General features: G+C 38.9%; 1 protein-coding gene across 1 annotated transcript; it reads right to left on the reverse strand.

Moving 5' to 3' along the window:
* Positions 1-7,059: 7,059 nt before the first annotated feature.
* Positions 7,060-11,891, reverse strand: kcna1b (potassium voltage-gated channel, shaker-related subfamily, member 1b). Its single transcript, XM_056749305.1, has 2 exons — positions 11,730-11,891; positions 7,060-11,062 (listed from the first exon to the last, which is right to left on the reverse strand). The coding sequence occupies exon 2, from the start codon at positions 10,888-10,890 to the stop codon at positions 9,412-9,414; it is 1,479 nt and encodes a 492-aa protein (XP_056605283.1). The 5' UTR covers positions 10,891-11,062; positions 11,730-11,891; the 3' UTR covers positions 7,060-9,411.
* Between the last annotated feature and the right edge of the window lie 1,616 nt (positions 11,892-13,507).

A 13,507-nucleotide genomic window follows, 5' to 3' on the forward strand; every position in this document is an offset into this window, starting at 1 on the left:
AAATGCTCGTGTCGCCGGAAGTCGCAAGCTCTCCATTGAAATGAATGGGATCATGTTGCTTTGTCGCTTGTACTCTGAACAAAGCTTAAATTGAAACTTTTCATTTAGCCTAAGATATTTTCCTGCAGGAATGTGCAGAGGTTGCTTGAAACAACTTTTTTGAGTATTTTGGATAAGAAAGGTAGGTTTGAGATTAGTCTCTAGTTAGCCAATTCTTCTGGGGAACTAACATGCACGATGATGATTTAGCTGCTTTTATCACTTTTGTGAGCTCTTCCTGACCGATTGCAGTGAATAACTGAAGTTGTTCACGTGGGATTTTGTTAGTAAGTGTATTAGTGAATGCTTCATTGGCCGGCCTCACAGCTGAAATATTTTCACTAATGATCTAAATTTTATTAGAGAAGAAGTTCTTAAAATCATTGCTTATTTAATGTCATTTAACATCTAAATCTGTTGAGCATCTGCTTTTTGTCAGTTTGGCAACTGTGTTGAATAGGTCTCTAGGATTATTTTCCTCTATATGTTTGTAAATCAATTTAATTCTCAACAATGTTCCTAAAGCCCAAGAGTATTTTTGTAGCTCGATAGCGTTTCTGTAGCTCTAGAGAGTTGGTGTAGCTGATTAGTGTTCTTGTAGCTAAATAGAGTTCCTACAGCTCAAGAATGTTCCTGAAGCCCAAGAGTGTTCTTGTAGCTCAAGAGCGTTCCTGTAGCTCCAGAGAGTTGCTGTAGCTGATTAGTGTTCTGTAGCTAAATAGAGTTCCTACAGCTCAAGAATGTTCCTAAAGCCCAAGAGTGTTCTTGTAGCTCAATAGCGTTCCTGTAGCTCCAGAGAGTTGCTGTAGCTGATTAGTGTTCTGTAGCTAAATAGAGTTCCTACAGCTCAAGAATGTTCCTGAAGCCCAAGAGTGTTCTTGTAGCTCAATAGCGTTCCTGTAGCTCCAGAGAGTTGCTGTAGCTGATTAGTGTTCTGTAGCTAAATAGAGTTCCTACAGCTCAAGAATGTTCCTAAAGCCCAAGAGTGTTCTTGTAGCTCAATAGCGTTCCTGTAGCTCTAGAGAGTTGCTGTAGCTGATTAGTGTTCTTGTAGCTAAATAGAGTTCCTACAGCTCAAGAATGTTCCTGAAGCCCAAGAGTATTCTTGTAGCTCAATAGCGTTCCTGTAGCTCTAGAGAGTTGCTGTAGCTGATTAGTGTTCTGTAGCTAAATAGAGTTCCTACAGCTCAAGAATGTTCCTGAAGCCCAAGAGTGTTCTTGTAGCTCAAGAGCGTTCCTGTACCTCCAGAGAGTTGCTGTAGCTGATTAGTGTTCTTGTAGCTAAATAGAGTTCCTACAGCTCAAGAATGTTCCTAAAGCCCAAGAGTGTTCTTGTAGCTCAAGAGCGTTCCTGTACCTCCAGAGAGTTGCTGTAGCTGATTAGTGTTCTTGTAGCTAAATAGAGTTCCTACAGCTCAAGAATGTTCCTAAAGCCCAAGAGTGTTCTTGTAGCTTAAGAGTGTTCCTGTAGATCCAACGCGTTCCTGTGGCCCAAGAGCATTCATATAGCTCAAGAATGTTCCTGAGGCCCAAGAGTGCTCCTTGTCAATTATATTCATCAAATTTTTCTTGTCTTCCTCTGTCTAATTTCCTTAATCTGGCCTTTCCACCTGGCTAAGGTTACATCAGTAATTATCGTGGCTCATCTCTTTAGTTTACCTCCAACAGCCCTGCTCACTTTACTGCCAGCGACTCACAAAAAACACATTTGACCCCTGCCAGGAGTTTGCCACTAATTGATACAGTAAATTAACTGCACTGTGTTGGAAAGCTCCTGTCAGCTCTCCCTTAAGGGGTTTGACTAAACGCTTGCTTGAAATGTGCTTCTGGAAGCGGTTCACATATGTGACAGGTGGCACCTGTCACACCTGCTAAATGGGATCTTTATTTTGGCCTAATCAGAATTACGGCGTGAACGTTTCACAAGCACAAGCACAAAACAGGACAGGAAATCAGACGCATCGATTCTGGAGAAAAAGTCCTTTTGAACCATGATTCGTGTTTATTTCCATCCTTGAAAACTACAAGTCAGCTTTTTTCATGACCAGTTTGACCAGTAAAACAATTTGACCAGTAAAATTAAGTAATATACAGGCAGTTTCCTGGAGAGTAAACAGTTGCATTCTGGCTGTTAGCATCTGCCTGCCATTACTGGACCTGCCTACTGTGCAATTCCCATAAAGGACTTGACTAAATCAAGTTACAAGGTGCATATCACATCTTCACCCAAAGTGCAATTGCGCCAATATTACATACCGGATATAATGTGGAAACAGGATACTGAATTCACAAACGTCAAATGGCCTAGATGGTATTAAGAGTTGTATTAATGTAAAGCTCTTCTCATGAGAATGACATAGAATGATTGTAAATTTTAATTTTTTTAATATTCATCACACTTTTTTGAACTCACTGATTTATGAACTGACACACAGTAGACATTTTCATCATTATAGCATTGAGAAACAGAATCTACTGTAACTGGATATTTATGCAATAATCTCTGTGATGCTATTATTCGCAACACCTCGTGTCTCATTACGTTAGCAAATCAAATACATTAAGTAGAGGGGAGCAGGCTTTTAACAGTGTCTAGAAAGTGTCTTCTATACTGTAGATATTAAGTTTAAACCCAACCCGCATAACTGATCCAGGAGCAGCAGTCAGAAAGGTCACAAACCACTGAAGCACTGCGGTTACACAGTAACCATCTGAAGACTCATCTGAAACCATCTCAAACTAACATCAGAACATGTATCAAGAGTTTGTAAGAGCGTGTACCTCTGTAGAACTTGTGTAATATCTTGAACAGGGGCCATAGAAAATGCCTTGATGCTCATTATTCTTATTTGTTTAGAAAATGCATTGTATTTATAATATTGATCATTTTCATGTAGTGTTATAATTATGATTCTTTTTCCCGTAAGAACTTATATTCATTTTTGCAAAAGCTGTAACTTATCTTAAAATCTGTGACCAGAGCCACATGTACAAACACAAGTTTTAATGTTTAATGTCAGTTAATTAAAAGTTTTCTCTCCCGACCCGAGCGCATGTTGGTCGACTGGCCGAGATCATCTCCGATAACATCGGACGAACAAGACAGCGGTACAGTTTCACCGCTTGAATCACAGCCAGCCCCTTGGATCAGTCAATCAATCAACTGACCAATCCAGCGGCGTCATGCGACTGTCGTCGGATTAGATTAGGTGAGGGGGGACGCAGCCCATTCACAAAGGTTTTGGTTTCACAAAGATCAGCGATGGAAGAGCTCTTAATAATTCAACAGACTGGTGGTGTTATGCAACGGGCCATACGAGTGGGCTGCCAGAGGAGGGGGTGGCCGGGCGAGAGAGAGAAAGAGAGAGGATGACCCAGGGGAGGTCTGGGAATGTGTGGGAAGAAGGTCCGTAAAAGATATAGAATATAAGTAAGTGTAAATGTTTTATTCCTCTACCCTTTTCCTTCTACACGGCAAATTTCCCACATAAAAATATTGTACTATACCATAGGATTTACCGTAATAAATTGTAGCATTCTGTTGTATATTATAGTAATCTACACGATATAAAATGATTATGGTATACTATAGCATTCTGTAGTATTAGCCACAGTATAATAAATTGAACAATTTATAGTCTGGTTTACAGTGCTATGGACATATCTTATATCTAGGCATTTCACTGCCGTTTACAATAGTTAATATTTTGGTATATTTAAGCAAGGTTATTCCAAACAAGATAAAATGAGCAAAATAATATTTCACAAAATACTTTAACATAGTTGTTAGATGGCATGAGCTGATGTTAATATTAGAAAATTCTGTCATCATTTACTATCCTTCGAGTTGTTCCAAATCTGTATCAATTTCTTTGTTCTGATGAACACAGAGAAAGATATTTGGAAGAATTTTTATAATCAGACAGATGTTGCCCCCAATTGACTCCAATAGTAGGAAAACATATTTTATCTTTTTTTTTCTGTTGATCACAAAAGAAGACATTTTGAAGAATGTAGGACAGCTAACAGGTCTGTGGCACTTTTGAATGCCGTTGTATTTTTTCCTGCTATGGTATTCATGGTGGGCAACATCTGTCTGGTAAAAAGCATTCTTCCAAAAAAGACATTTATACAGATTTGGAAAACTCGAAGGCGAGTAAACGATGACAGAATTTAAAATTTGGGGGATTTGCTTTTCAATTTGACACTTAAAAACTTTGGTTGCCTATATTACACACCTTAACATTAAAACCCCACTAAAGTGAAATAAGTTTAAAGATATAAAATTATAATAATAAAAAATTAAAATGAACAAAAAAGTAAATGAATCTTATATAGCAACATAATAAATAAACTAATAAATAAATAATAAAATGAAAAAAAGCATAAAATTGCATAAAAAACCTAATTTAAAAACATAAATGAAACTACATAAAACTATTATAACTCTGGTATGATGTCACACATGCAGTATGATGTCATAAAAATCTGGGTTAAGAAACTAACCCCAGGAGTTTTGTTAATGTTTTGTTGTGTATATATCATTAAGGCCAACATAGTCACACTAAAAAAACCTTTATGTTAGGCAAATAGTGTTTTCTTGTTTCACATGTAAACCTCACTAAGTCTAAAATGTGTATTAAGCATTTTAAAGACATTTTTTCAACCCCTTTGTTTCCTTGTGAGATTTTCTTTTAAACCAGGAACTGAAGGAGGAAATGAATCTGTAAACACAAGCTCCTGCTGAAATGCCTCCCAATGTGAGAACATATGCTGGCATAAAACACACAGTATTTATAGTGCGGTCTACAATTACTCCCAGAATGCCTTTGGTATAGAGCACCTTTATCTGCACAGAATCATATGTCAATGTGTTTGTGTGAGCTTCTGTGTGCGCTTGTTTATCTCTTCATGGGTGATTGTGTATTTCTGATTGTGTGTGCGCACTCACTGGTGTTGCGAGTGTATGTACTTGTTCTCTCTGTGTAGGCGTACAGACCCGAGTTTCAGCATTCTGTGCTTGAATCTCTGGCTCTTCACTGCCTACCTCTCCTTTTTTTCTCTCATTCCCATTCTCTCTCTCTCTCTCTCTCTCTCAGCATCTCTTTATGTCTGTATATTTTTCCCTGCATCGCCTCCCACGCCACAGCCTCGCATGCACCGAGCTCAAGGCTCGGCCAAACTGTCCTGCTGAAACTCATGCGCACTGTAAATACACTCTTCTGAATGCAGCGCTTAATAAAGACGCTTAAAATAAACTGTTATTATTCCATGCGAGCCCTTTGCATGGGCGTTTTTGATTTAATGAAGACCACGGTTGGACCGTGGGCACACGTTTACAGTTTCTGTTCCCGTCACTCAGGCCGACCTGGGCGTTCAGAGAGCCAGCTGTTCTCACACAGCGACATGTGTCTTTGACAGGTACGTACAGATGCCAGTGGAGCTGGAGAACAGGTCAGATGTGAGAGAGAGCTCCAGCATAGTCAGACATTATAGGTTTGTTAGTTAATAGTATTTTAAATAGACTTTGGGAGTTTGGGATGGTGTCCCAGGCCATGAGCCTTGGAATATCCAAAGGCATCCCAGATGTATGTATGCTATCAGAAACTGCATTTTCTAGACAAATCCACAATCCTACAGTAGTTTTTACATTTACTTTGCCTATCTCATTCATACATTTTTGATGACATGTCCCAAAAGAACATTCATACTTTCGATGTGGCCTAAAAATTCTCGACAGAGATACTCTCTTCTTTGTGGTATTATAAAATGATACTATTAGACGCATACTGTTAAAAAATTGAGCCAACGGAAATGAGGCAACCTGATGCAGTAAGACATATATTACTTAATTCTTCAAAGTAATGACTTTGTTGAGCCAACTTAAATTTGATGGTTTATGTAATGCTGATTGGCTTGTTTTTCGAATAAATATATTATTGTCACAGTACTGTTAAATATAAAAATAAACAAATGTATTTGTCATTCCTACAATTGTAATTGTTTTTGCCTGAAACAGACCCAAACTTTGATCAAATAACTGTTTAAACAGTTTGTGTTGAGTATTTATATACCAGATTTGTAATTTGTTATGCACTTACACCACAACATTGAACACACAAATCTCAACTATGGTAACAATCAAAAGCCATCATTCATTAAAAGAACTATAAACTCAACAGATAACAAACAGTAACAACGGTATTTAAGCATAAATTAAGCCAGCAAGAACTAAAACACGAATCTTTAAAATAAAAACAAATAAGAAACACAGATTTGAGGATTCTGCAATGCATCTTGGGAACTTTCAAACTCTTGCAATATTGCTTGTTCAGAATACACTGTTTTTTAAGTTGGGCAAACTTTCTTACGCATTTTGGCAAAAACTTGAGAAACTAAGTTTAGTCAAGAAAATAATATTTGTGTGAAACATGTTTAGGCTAATTTAGTTCAGTTTATGCAAAACAAGCATTTGACTCCTTTAACTAAAAATGCCATGTTCAAGTTACTTATTTATCTTTGTAGGGAGAACATTTTGCAAGTCGGATTTTTAATAGTGCATTTATAATATTTGGTTGCATTTGTATGACTTATAAAAGAAGCCTGTTTACAGAGGAAGTATATATCAGCCTATAAAGACAAATCTTTAATAAAGCTAAATAATAATGATAATTTCAACTCATACCTTGAAAAAAGTGTGTTTGTAAAATTACTTTCTGTCATCCGTTTTGAAAGATTAATTTCCTAACTGAGCACACATCTGGGAGACGTCTATATGATGTCTGCATTTACATCGGCAAGACTTATTTTTTGATTGTTAGCCTATCGGCAAAACGTCTCCGAGACGTCTGCTGTCAGATGTCAAAGACATATAGAAGATGTGTGTAAGATGTTATTTAGAATCTAAGACATTAATCGGATGTTTTAACACAGCAGATGGTTTCCAGATAGCACAGATGTACCTGTGCTACATGGGATGGACGTGTCAGAACTGTGGTAATAACACAACAGAACAGGAAACATAATTAGAGGTTTTTTATTTGTCAACATGAATGCCTTGCGGGTCTCATTTTTTCTTGAGTCAAAATGAATTTTGAAAAACATTCTTTAAAAACTGTAAAAAAAAATCGACTTAAAATGGTCATACTGTCTCGTAACGCAACACATATTTAAGTATGCAGACATAACCCGAAACGTAAAAGTACATGAGAAAAAAGCTTTTCTTGGCGTCTGCATGTCCCACGCCATTGCGACATGAGCCCAGAATCTCTCTGCATGCATAATATCAAAGTGCTTGAGTTTCATATATGGCATAACAGTTGAAACAAAAACAAACGAAATCGTAATTCAGAGATCCGTCTGAATTCATTCATTTACACCAAGCGCTCCATCTTCAACGATGCTAACAATGCTAGATGCTAACAATGCTAGAAATCTAGATGGAAGATGCTTACTAAGAACACATACACGTCTGATCTTCTGGTGGCAGTGTGTTTTTTATACGTAGATATATCTTTTCTGCATTATTATCTTAATAACCTGCATAAATGACATGAAAAACACTAAGCTGTATTTGGTCCGGTGGTTTTTTGTATTTCATTTTTGTTGTATCTTAAACTGCAGACATCTATATGTACAATAAACATCTTACAGATACCTTTCATGGACATCTATTTAAAGGTATTTTTTCATTGTAAAAATATATGTGTCTTTTCAAATGTTTTTAAAACTCAGATGTTTAACTCTTAGACAAAGCAACACAGTCGGCGTGCGGATGTCTTAAATGTCTCTAAGAACAAATTAAAGGGTTGCAAGAAAACAACGCTGAATAAGATCCTGTCCTACCAATTTAAGATTCTTTATTCTACTTTCCGTGCTTAAGCGCATTCCTATACAAAACCTATAATACATGACGTCTCCTTAAAGTGCTTTAGGTTTCGAGAGACAAGATTTACACTCAGCTTAAAGGTTTTGTTGTGATGCTTTTAAGAGAAATGGCAGTTTCAATCTATCACTATCCCTGTTGTTGCCCTGTGCGTATTATAGCGTTATCAAATATTGCGCTCACATAGTATCACTGGGGAATGGCTAGTGTTATCGTCATCTATCTTTAACGAATCAATTTGACCCCTCCGAGAAATGAACTATTATTATAATTTCTTCATGGACAATGAAGTAGTGTTTTATAAACACAAAATTATCTTTCTATTCCGTAAATGCTCTCCCTCACGACAGAGTAACTGCATGACCAATCTGAGGTAGATCCACATAAACCAATGAGCACAGCACAGCCAGTGCCAAATATACCACAATGATGTTCAGAAAACAAACCTCAGACAAGAAATGTTTTACACTTCTGTGTAACGCAACATCTGATGCAGAGATGCAGACGATTTGATTCTGTTATAAACACAAGGATCACCTCCTGAAATCGAACCCCTCGCATGTTAAGATATTTGCAGCTGTAACTATTGCACGTGGACACTCTTTGTCAGTTAGAGGACGGAAGGCACTATTCTTGAAATATATCATGAATTATAGATGTATATATATATATATATTATTCAATATATAAAGAATAAATAGAACAAAAAAAGCCTGTGAGGGCAACCATTGATGAGTAAACAAGTATAAATATGTACATTTTAAAAGCGTCTACTTTCAAATCAATACTTTAATACTGCCTTGAAAAAGGTTTTAATGTAAAGTTTTTAAATACGTAAAGAAAGTTGTGCTTTTAATGGGCAGTGTTTGAAATCAGTTGCCATGTTATTTGTTTTAGATACGCAGTACCATATAGAATAGACCTCGAGATTTCATAAAACATGCCATAATCTGCATAATCAATGAACTGAGATTGAACATTCAATTTGTTAACGGTTTACAATAGCTTATGAAAGACACAAACAAACGAACAAACAAACACTAAATTAATGAACAAACTCTGAATCTTTTCAGATACATTGTAAAAACGCTTTCATGCTGCCAACATGTACTTCATATCCATTGGTGAAATTCTGTCTTCATTGCCCTGACAATTATATTTGGTATCCACAGGCAGACATTAGACAAATCTTGTTTTGGTGTTCCTGTAGCTCAACTGACAAAACGTGAAACTAGCAGTGCCAAAATCATAGACTCTATTCTCTGGGTGAGCACATACTGATAAAATGTAGATTATACTTTGAATTCAACGTGAGCCGCTTTGGATAAAAGCATCTGCCAAATGCATAAATGTTAGTGTCTTAAGAAAAGAATAATGTGCAATGAAATAACACGTTATTAGATGCCCAGTTAATGCATTCTGATACTAATAAACTACATTATGTACAGTTCAGCTGTCTTTTTATACCCCAGAATGAAGTCGGAGATCTAAACATCAGTAAGTCGCTTTCCCACGTTGACGCAGTTCTGATTGGAGACCGTGCAGTTCCCCGTTCGCAGGTTGGCCTCTCTAAAATTGTCAATGCTGTTATTGAGATCCTCATCTATTTCCATGTATTCCGACTTGCTGACGCCAGACGAGCTGCGTCGACTGGAGTTGGAGTCGGACGCGATGTTCGGATTGCTCACAGTGAGGAGCTGAGCCTGTTCTTCACCTTCAGTTTCTCGGTGGTAGAAATAATTAAAGTTGGACACGATCACAGGCACGGGTAGGGCGATGGTAAGCACTCCTGCGATGGCGCACAGAGAGCCCACTATCTTTCCCCCTATAGTGACAGGGTACATGTCCCCATACCCTACGGTGGTCATCGAAACCACTGCCCACCAGAAAGCGTCTGGGATACTAGTGAAGAAGGAGTCTTTCTCTTCGGCCTCAGCGAAGTACACCGCGCTAGAAAACAAGATCACACCGATGAACAGAAAGAAGATCAAGAGGCCGAGCTCTCGCATGCTGGCTTTTAGAGTCTGACCCAAGATCTGAAGTCCTTTTGAGTGTCTGGAGAGCTTGAATATCCGAAACACCCGGACCAGGCGGATAACCCTGAGAATGGCCAAAGACGTTGCCTGATCTCCACTGCCCTTGACCTCCCTTGCATCAGGGTCTTCTGCCATCTCTGTTCCAAGCGTTATGAAATACGGAATAATGGACACCACGTCGATCGTGTTCATCATGTTCTTGAAGAAGGCTGCTTTACTTGGGCAAGCGAAAAAGCGAACAATCAACTCGAAAGAAAACCAGATGATGCAGAGCGTCTCTACGATAAAGAAAGGGTCGGTAAAGAAGTTGGGTTTGTAAAAAACCGTGCTGTTGCCCACAACTTGGAACCGCCCCCGCGGATCTTCTTTTAGCTCTGGTAAAGTCTCCAAACAAAATATGACTATGGAAATGAGGATGACCATGACAGACACTATTGCAATCCCTCTGGCCGGCCCCGAACTCTCGGGATACTCGAACAGCAGCCAAACCTGTCTCTGAAATTCATTATCCGGCAGAGGACGCTCCTCCTCGCGAATAAAGCCCTCGTCCTCTCTGAATTTTTCCATGGCCTCTTCTCCGAGCTCGTAAAATTTAATCTCTTCCGAGAACATGTCCAAGGGAACGTTGACGGGTCTTCTCAACCTCCCCCCGGACTGATAGTAGTACAGGATGGCGTCGAAACTGGGACGGTTTCTGTCAAAGAAGTACTCGTTTCGTAAAGGGTCAAAGTAGCGCATCCTTTTTTTGGGGTGGCCCAGCAGAGTGTCTGGGAACTGGGCCAGAGTCTTGAGTTGCGTTTCGAAGCGCAGCCCTGAGACGTTAATGACCACCCGCTCACAGCACTCGGGGGAATACTGCGAGTCCTGCGGATGCCCCTGCATCGTGGAGGAGGTCTCGTCCATGTTCTCTCCAACCACCACCACAGTCATCCTGAAGCTCAAGTTCGCAATACCGGATGGCAGCGGATGTTCAGGCCAGTTTCTACGCTCATCCAAAACCCGATGCTGTTCAACGACCCGACAACGCGTCCAGCATCACGTTCCACCAAACGTCGACCATCTCCATCTCCAGTGGAGCAGTGCGCCTCCTCTGTGTGCTCACCTAGTCGGCCAGAAAATAAAGTCATGAGATATGTGACTTAGACACACATATTTCCTCCTTAGTCAAAATATCCCAAAGGAATGCAGTAAGAGATCTGTACTCATTTGAACAGCCCGTCTTGTATATTTCAATCTATTTATATATAATTTTTGAATGCAAAATTAGAAATGATGTATTTTAACACAACCTTATTAACCATTAAAAGGTACTTCAAAGCAAATATAAGTCCTCTTACTCTCAAAGCTCTCTCATAGAATAAGAACTGTGCGCTAGTACTATCCTGAAATCCAGTATAACCTTACAGATGGAAGTCCCTTGCATACAATATTCTCCCAAGTGTCAGAAATTCATTTATATTCACTTCAGTGGACATACGCTTTTATAAGAATCTCCGAGCTTGCCCAAATGGCCATTCAACTGTATCTGAAAGCGGATGTCCTTGGATATTTTGTATATGTCATACCAAATGTAATATCAATATGCATTACATCGATAACAATTCGACCTAAAGAACACAAAAATAAAAATATCAAAGCCTGTCATGTGAGATATCAGGGATGTGCGGTGGGTTAATGCACTGCACCATTTGCCCATATGAACGTTATGCATGTATAACGCAGGGATGACAGCAAACGATGCGGATGTTTTAAGATGTCTTTGTACTTACGTGGGCAATGCAAAGATGTGCGCAAAACCTCTGTTATTCAAGAGACCACATTACAGCCCCATGCGCGCTAAAATGCGTCCTGTGAAATCCATAAGAGCAAAAATATAACCGATCCACAATGTTCACCTCCTGCCGTCCGAAACTTGCGGTAAGTAGCCCAAAGCCGAGCAGCAGCAACGGTACAGAGAAAGTCGCACACACATACGGCGAGGAGCGCGCGCGCGTGAAAGAGAGAGAGAGAGAGAGAGAGAGAGAGAGAGGTAATGCGCAATGCAGACAGGCTCCAGTATGTTGCCAAATGTCCTTTACCACACATGTGACGGGGAAACACTACAGCTGAACGGCGCATGAATAACAATGACACATTCCCATTAAACGTTAATCGCTCTGCATTTCACGGGGCCCTGAAAACACACTAGATACCCCATCGCGTAGCATGCATTCTAAATCACAAACATAAATGTATATTTAATATATTTATAATGACGAATTGAATTAGCTTAATACTCAAGAATTATTTCTAATATTAGACAATTCTAATCTTTTTCTACCAAATGTTTATGCATAAGGCAGATGATGTGCATTCAATGTCCTGGGAACCTGTGACCTTGATGTTGCTGGCGCTATGTGCAACCAGTTAAACAACAGAAACCTAGATCATTGATACAGATACACAGTTTTCCTTTTAATTCTTTTTTTGAAGACATCCTGTAATTAAACAAGCAAATAATAAACAGTTCCTGATGTCTTTGACTGGGGAGTACCGACTGTGATCTGGCAGACGGAATAAGACGAAGAGGTTTTAGCTCATGGATATTATCCGGCATTGAACAGACCGACCGGTCGTTCCTGTAACTGCTCTGTTTCATACGGCTGTAAGAGCGAGATCAACACATTTCTCCATGGCAACCGGGAGTTCCTGTAAGAGCTCAGAGAGGAGATGCTCATACCGATCTACCGCTGTTATAATGGGTCAATGCCATGCGCCAATGCTTGCACACAGGGAAATACCCAAATCTGATACCACAAATGTGATCCTAACAAGTGACAGACAGATACATTGATACAGTAGGTAAAAGAGTATATTGTTTGAAAAATGTATTTATTGGCTGATTTGTGTGCATAATTTGGTCGCATTCAATTGTATAATTGTAATCTGATTAGAAAACAAATGTTACAAAAAAAGTGCAGACATTTCTGAAAACCATAAAACCAGCAATACAATAGGCGTCATATCGAGCAGTGGCAGCCGGCTTTACAATTATCACTTATTGTATACATGTACAAAATACTCCACGATAGCACACATCTAGGAGACGTCTATTTGATGTCTGCATCTAATTCAAGACTTGCAAGACTTTGTTGTTTGTTCATCTGCAATGCGTCTCTGAGATGTCTCCTGTCAGATGTCAGATATAGATGATGTCTGTAAGATGTTTATGATTTAGGATTAAGAATGTGTGCAAAACTGTCCCCTTCTGAGACGTTTATCTGATGTTATCCAGATCTTTAGCAGACATCAGACGCACCAGTGCTAGATGGGCTGTCACAAAGAAAATCTAGTTTTTTGTATCCCACATTTTAGAGCATTGTTGAAAATTTCATAAGACAAAATGTCCAAATATTTTTTGTGCAACAACTTTATTGTATTAATAATTTATTCAGATGCACATTGGAAACGAAATATAGTTTTACAATAAAATAATATCAATTTTTACGCTATCTTTGGTTTACAGCTGGACCGCTCACAGTTTCCATGTAATGTAAGTTTGTTAAAG

The sequence above is a fragment of the Triplophysa dalaica genome, chromosome 5 (assembly GCF_015846415.1).
Source record: "Triplophysa dalaica isolate WHDGS20190420 chromosome 5, ASM1584641v1, whole genome shotgun sequence".
In the NCBI taxonomy this organism is placed as follows: Eukaryota; Metazoa; Chordata; class Actinopteri; order Cypriniformes; family Nemacheilidae; genus Triplophysa; species Triplophysa dalaica.

Excerpts from the sequence above, each read along its gene's own strand:
- kcna1b (XM_056749305.1), bottom strand. The coding sequence starts at position 10,890 with ATGACTGTGGTGGTGGTTGGAGAGAACATGGACGAGACCTCCTCCACG.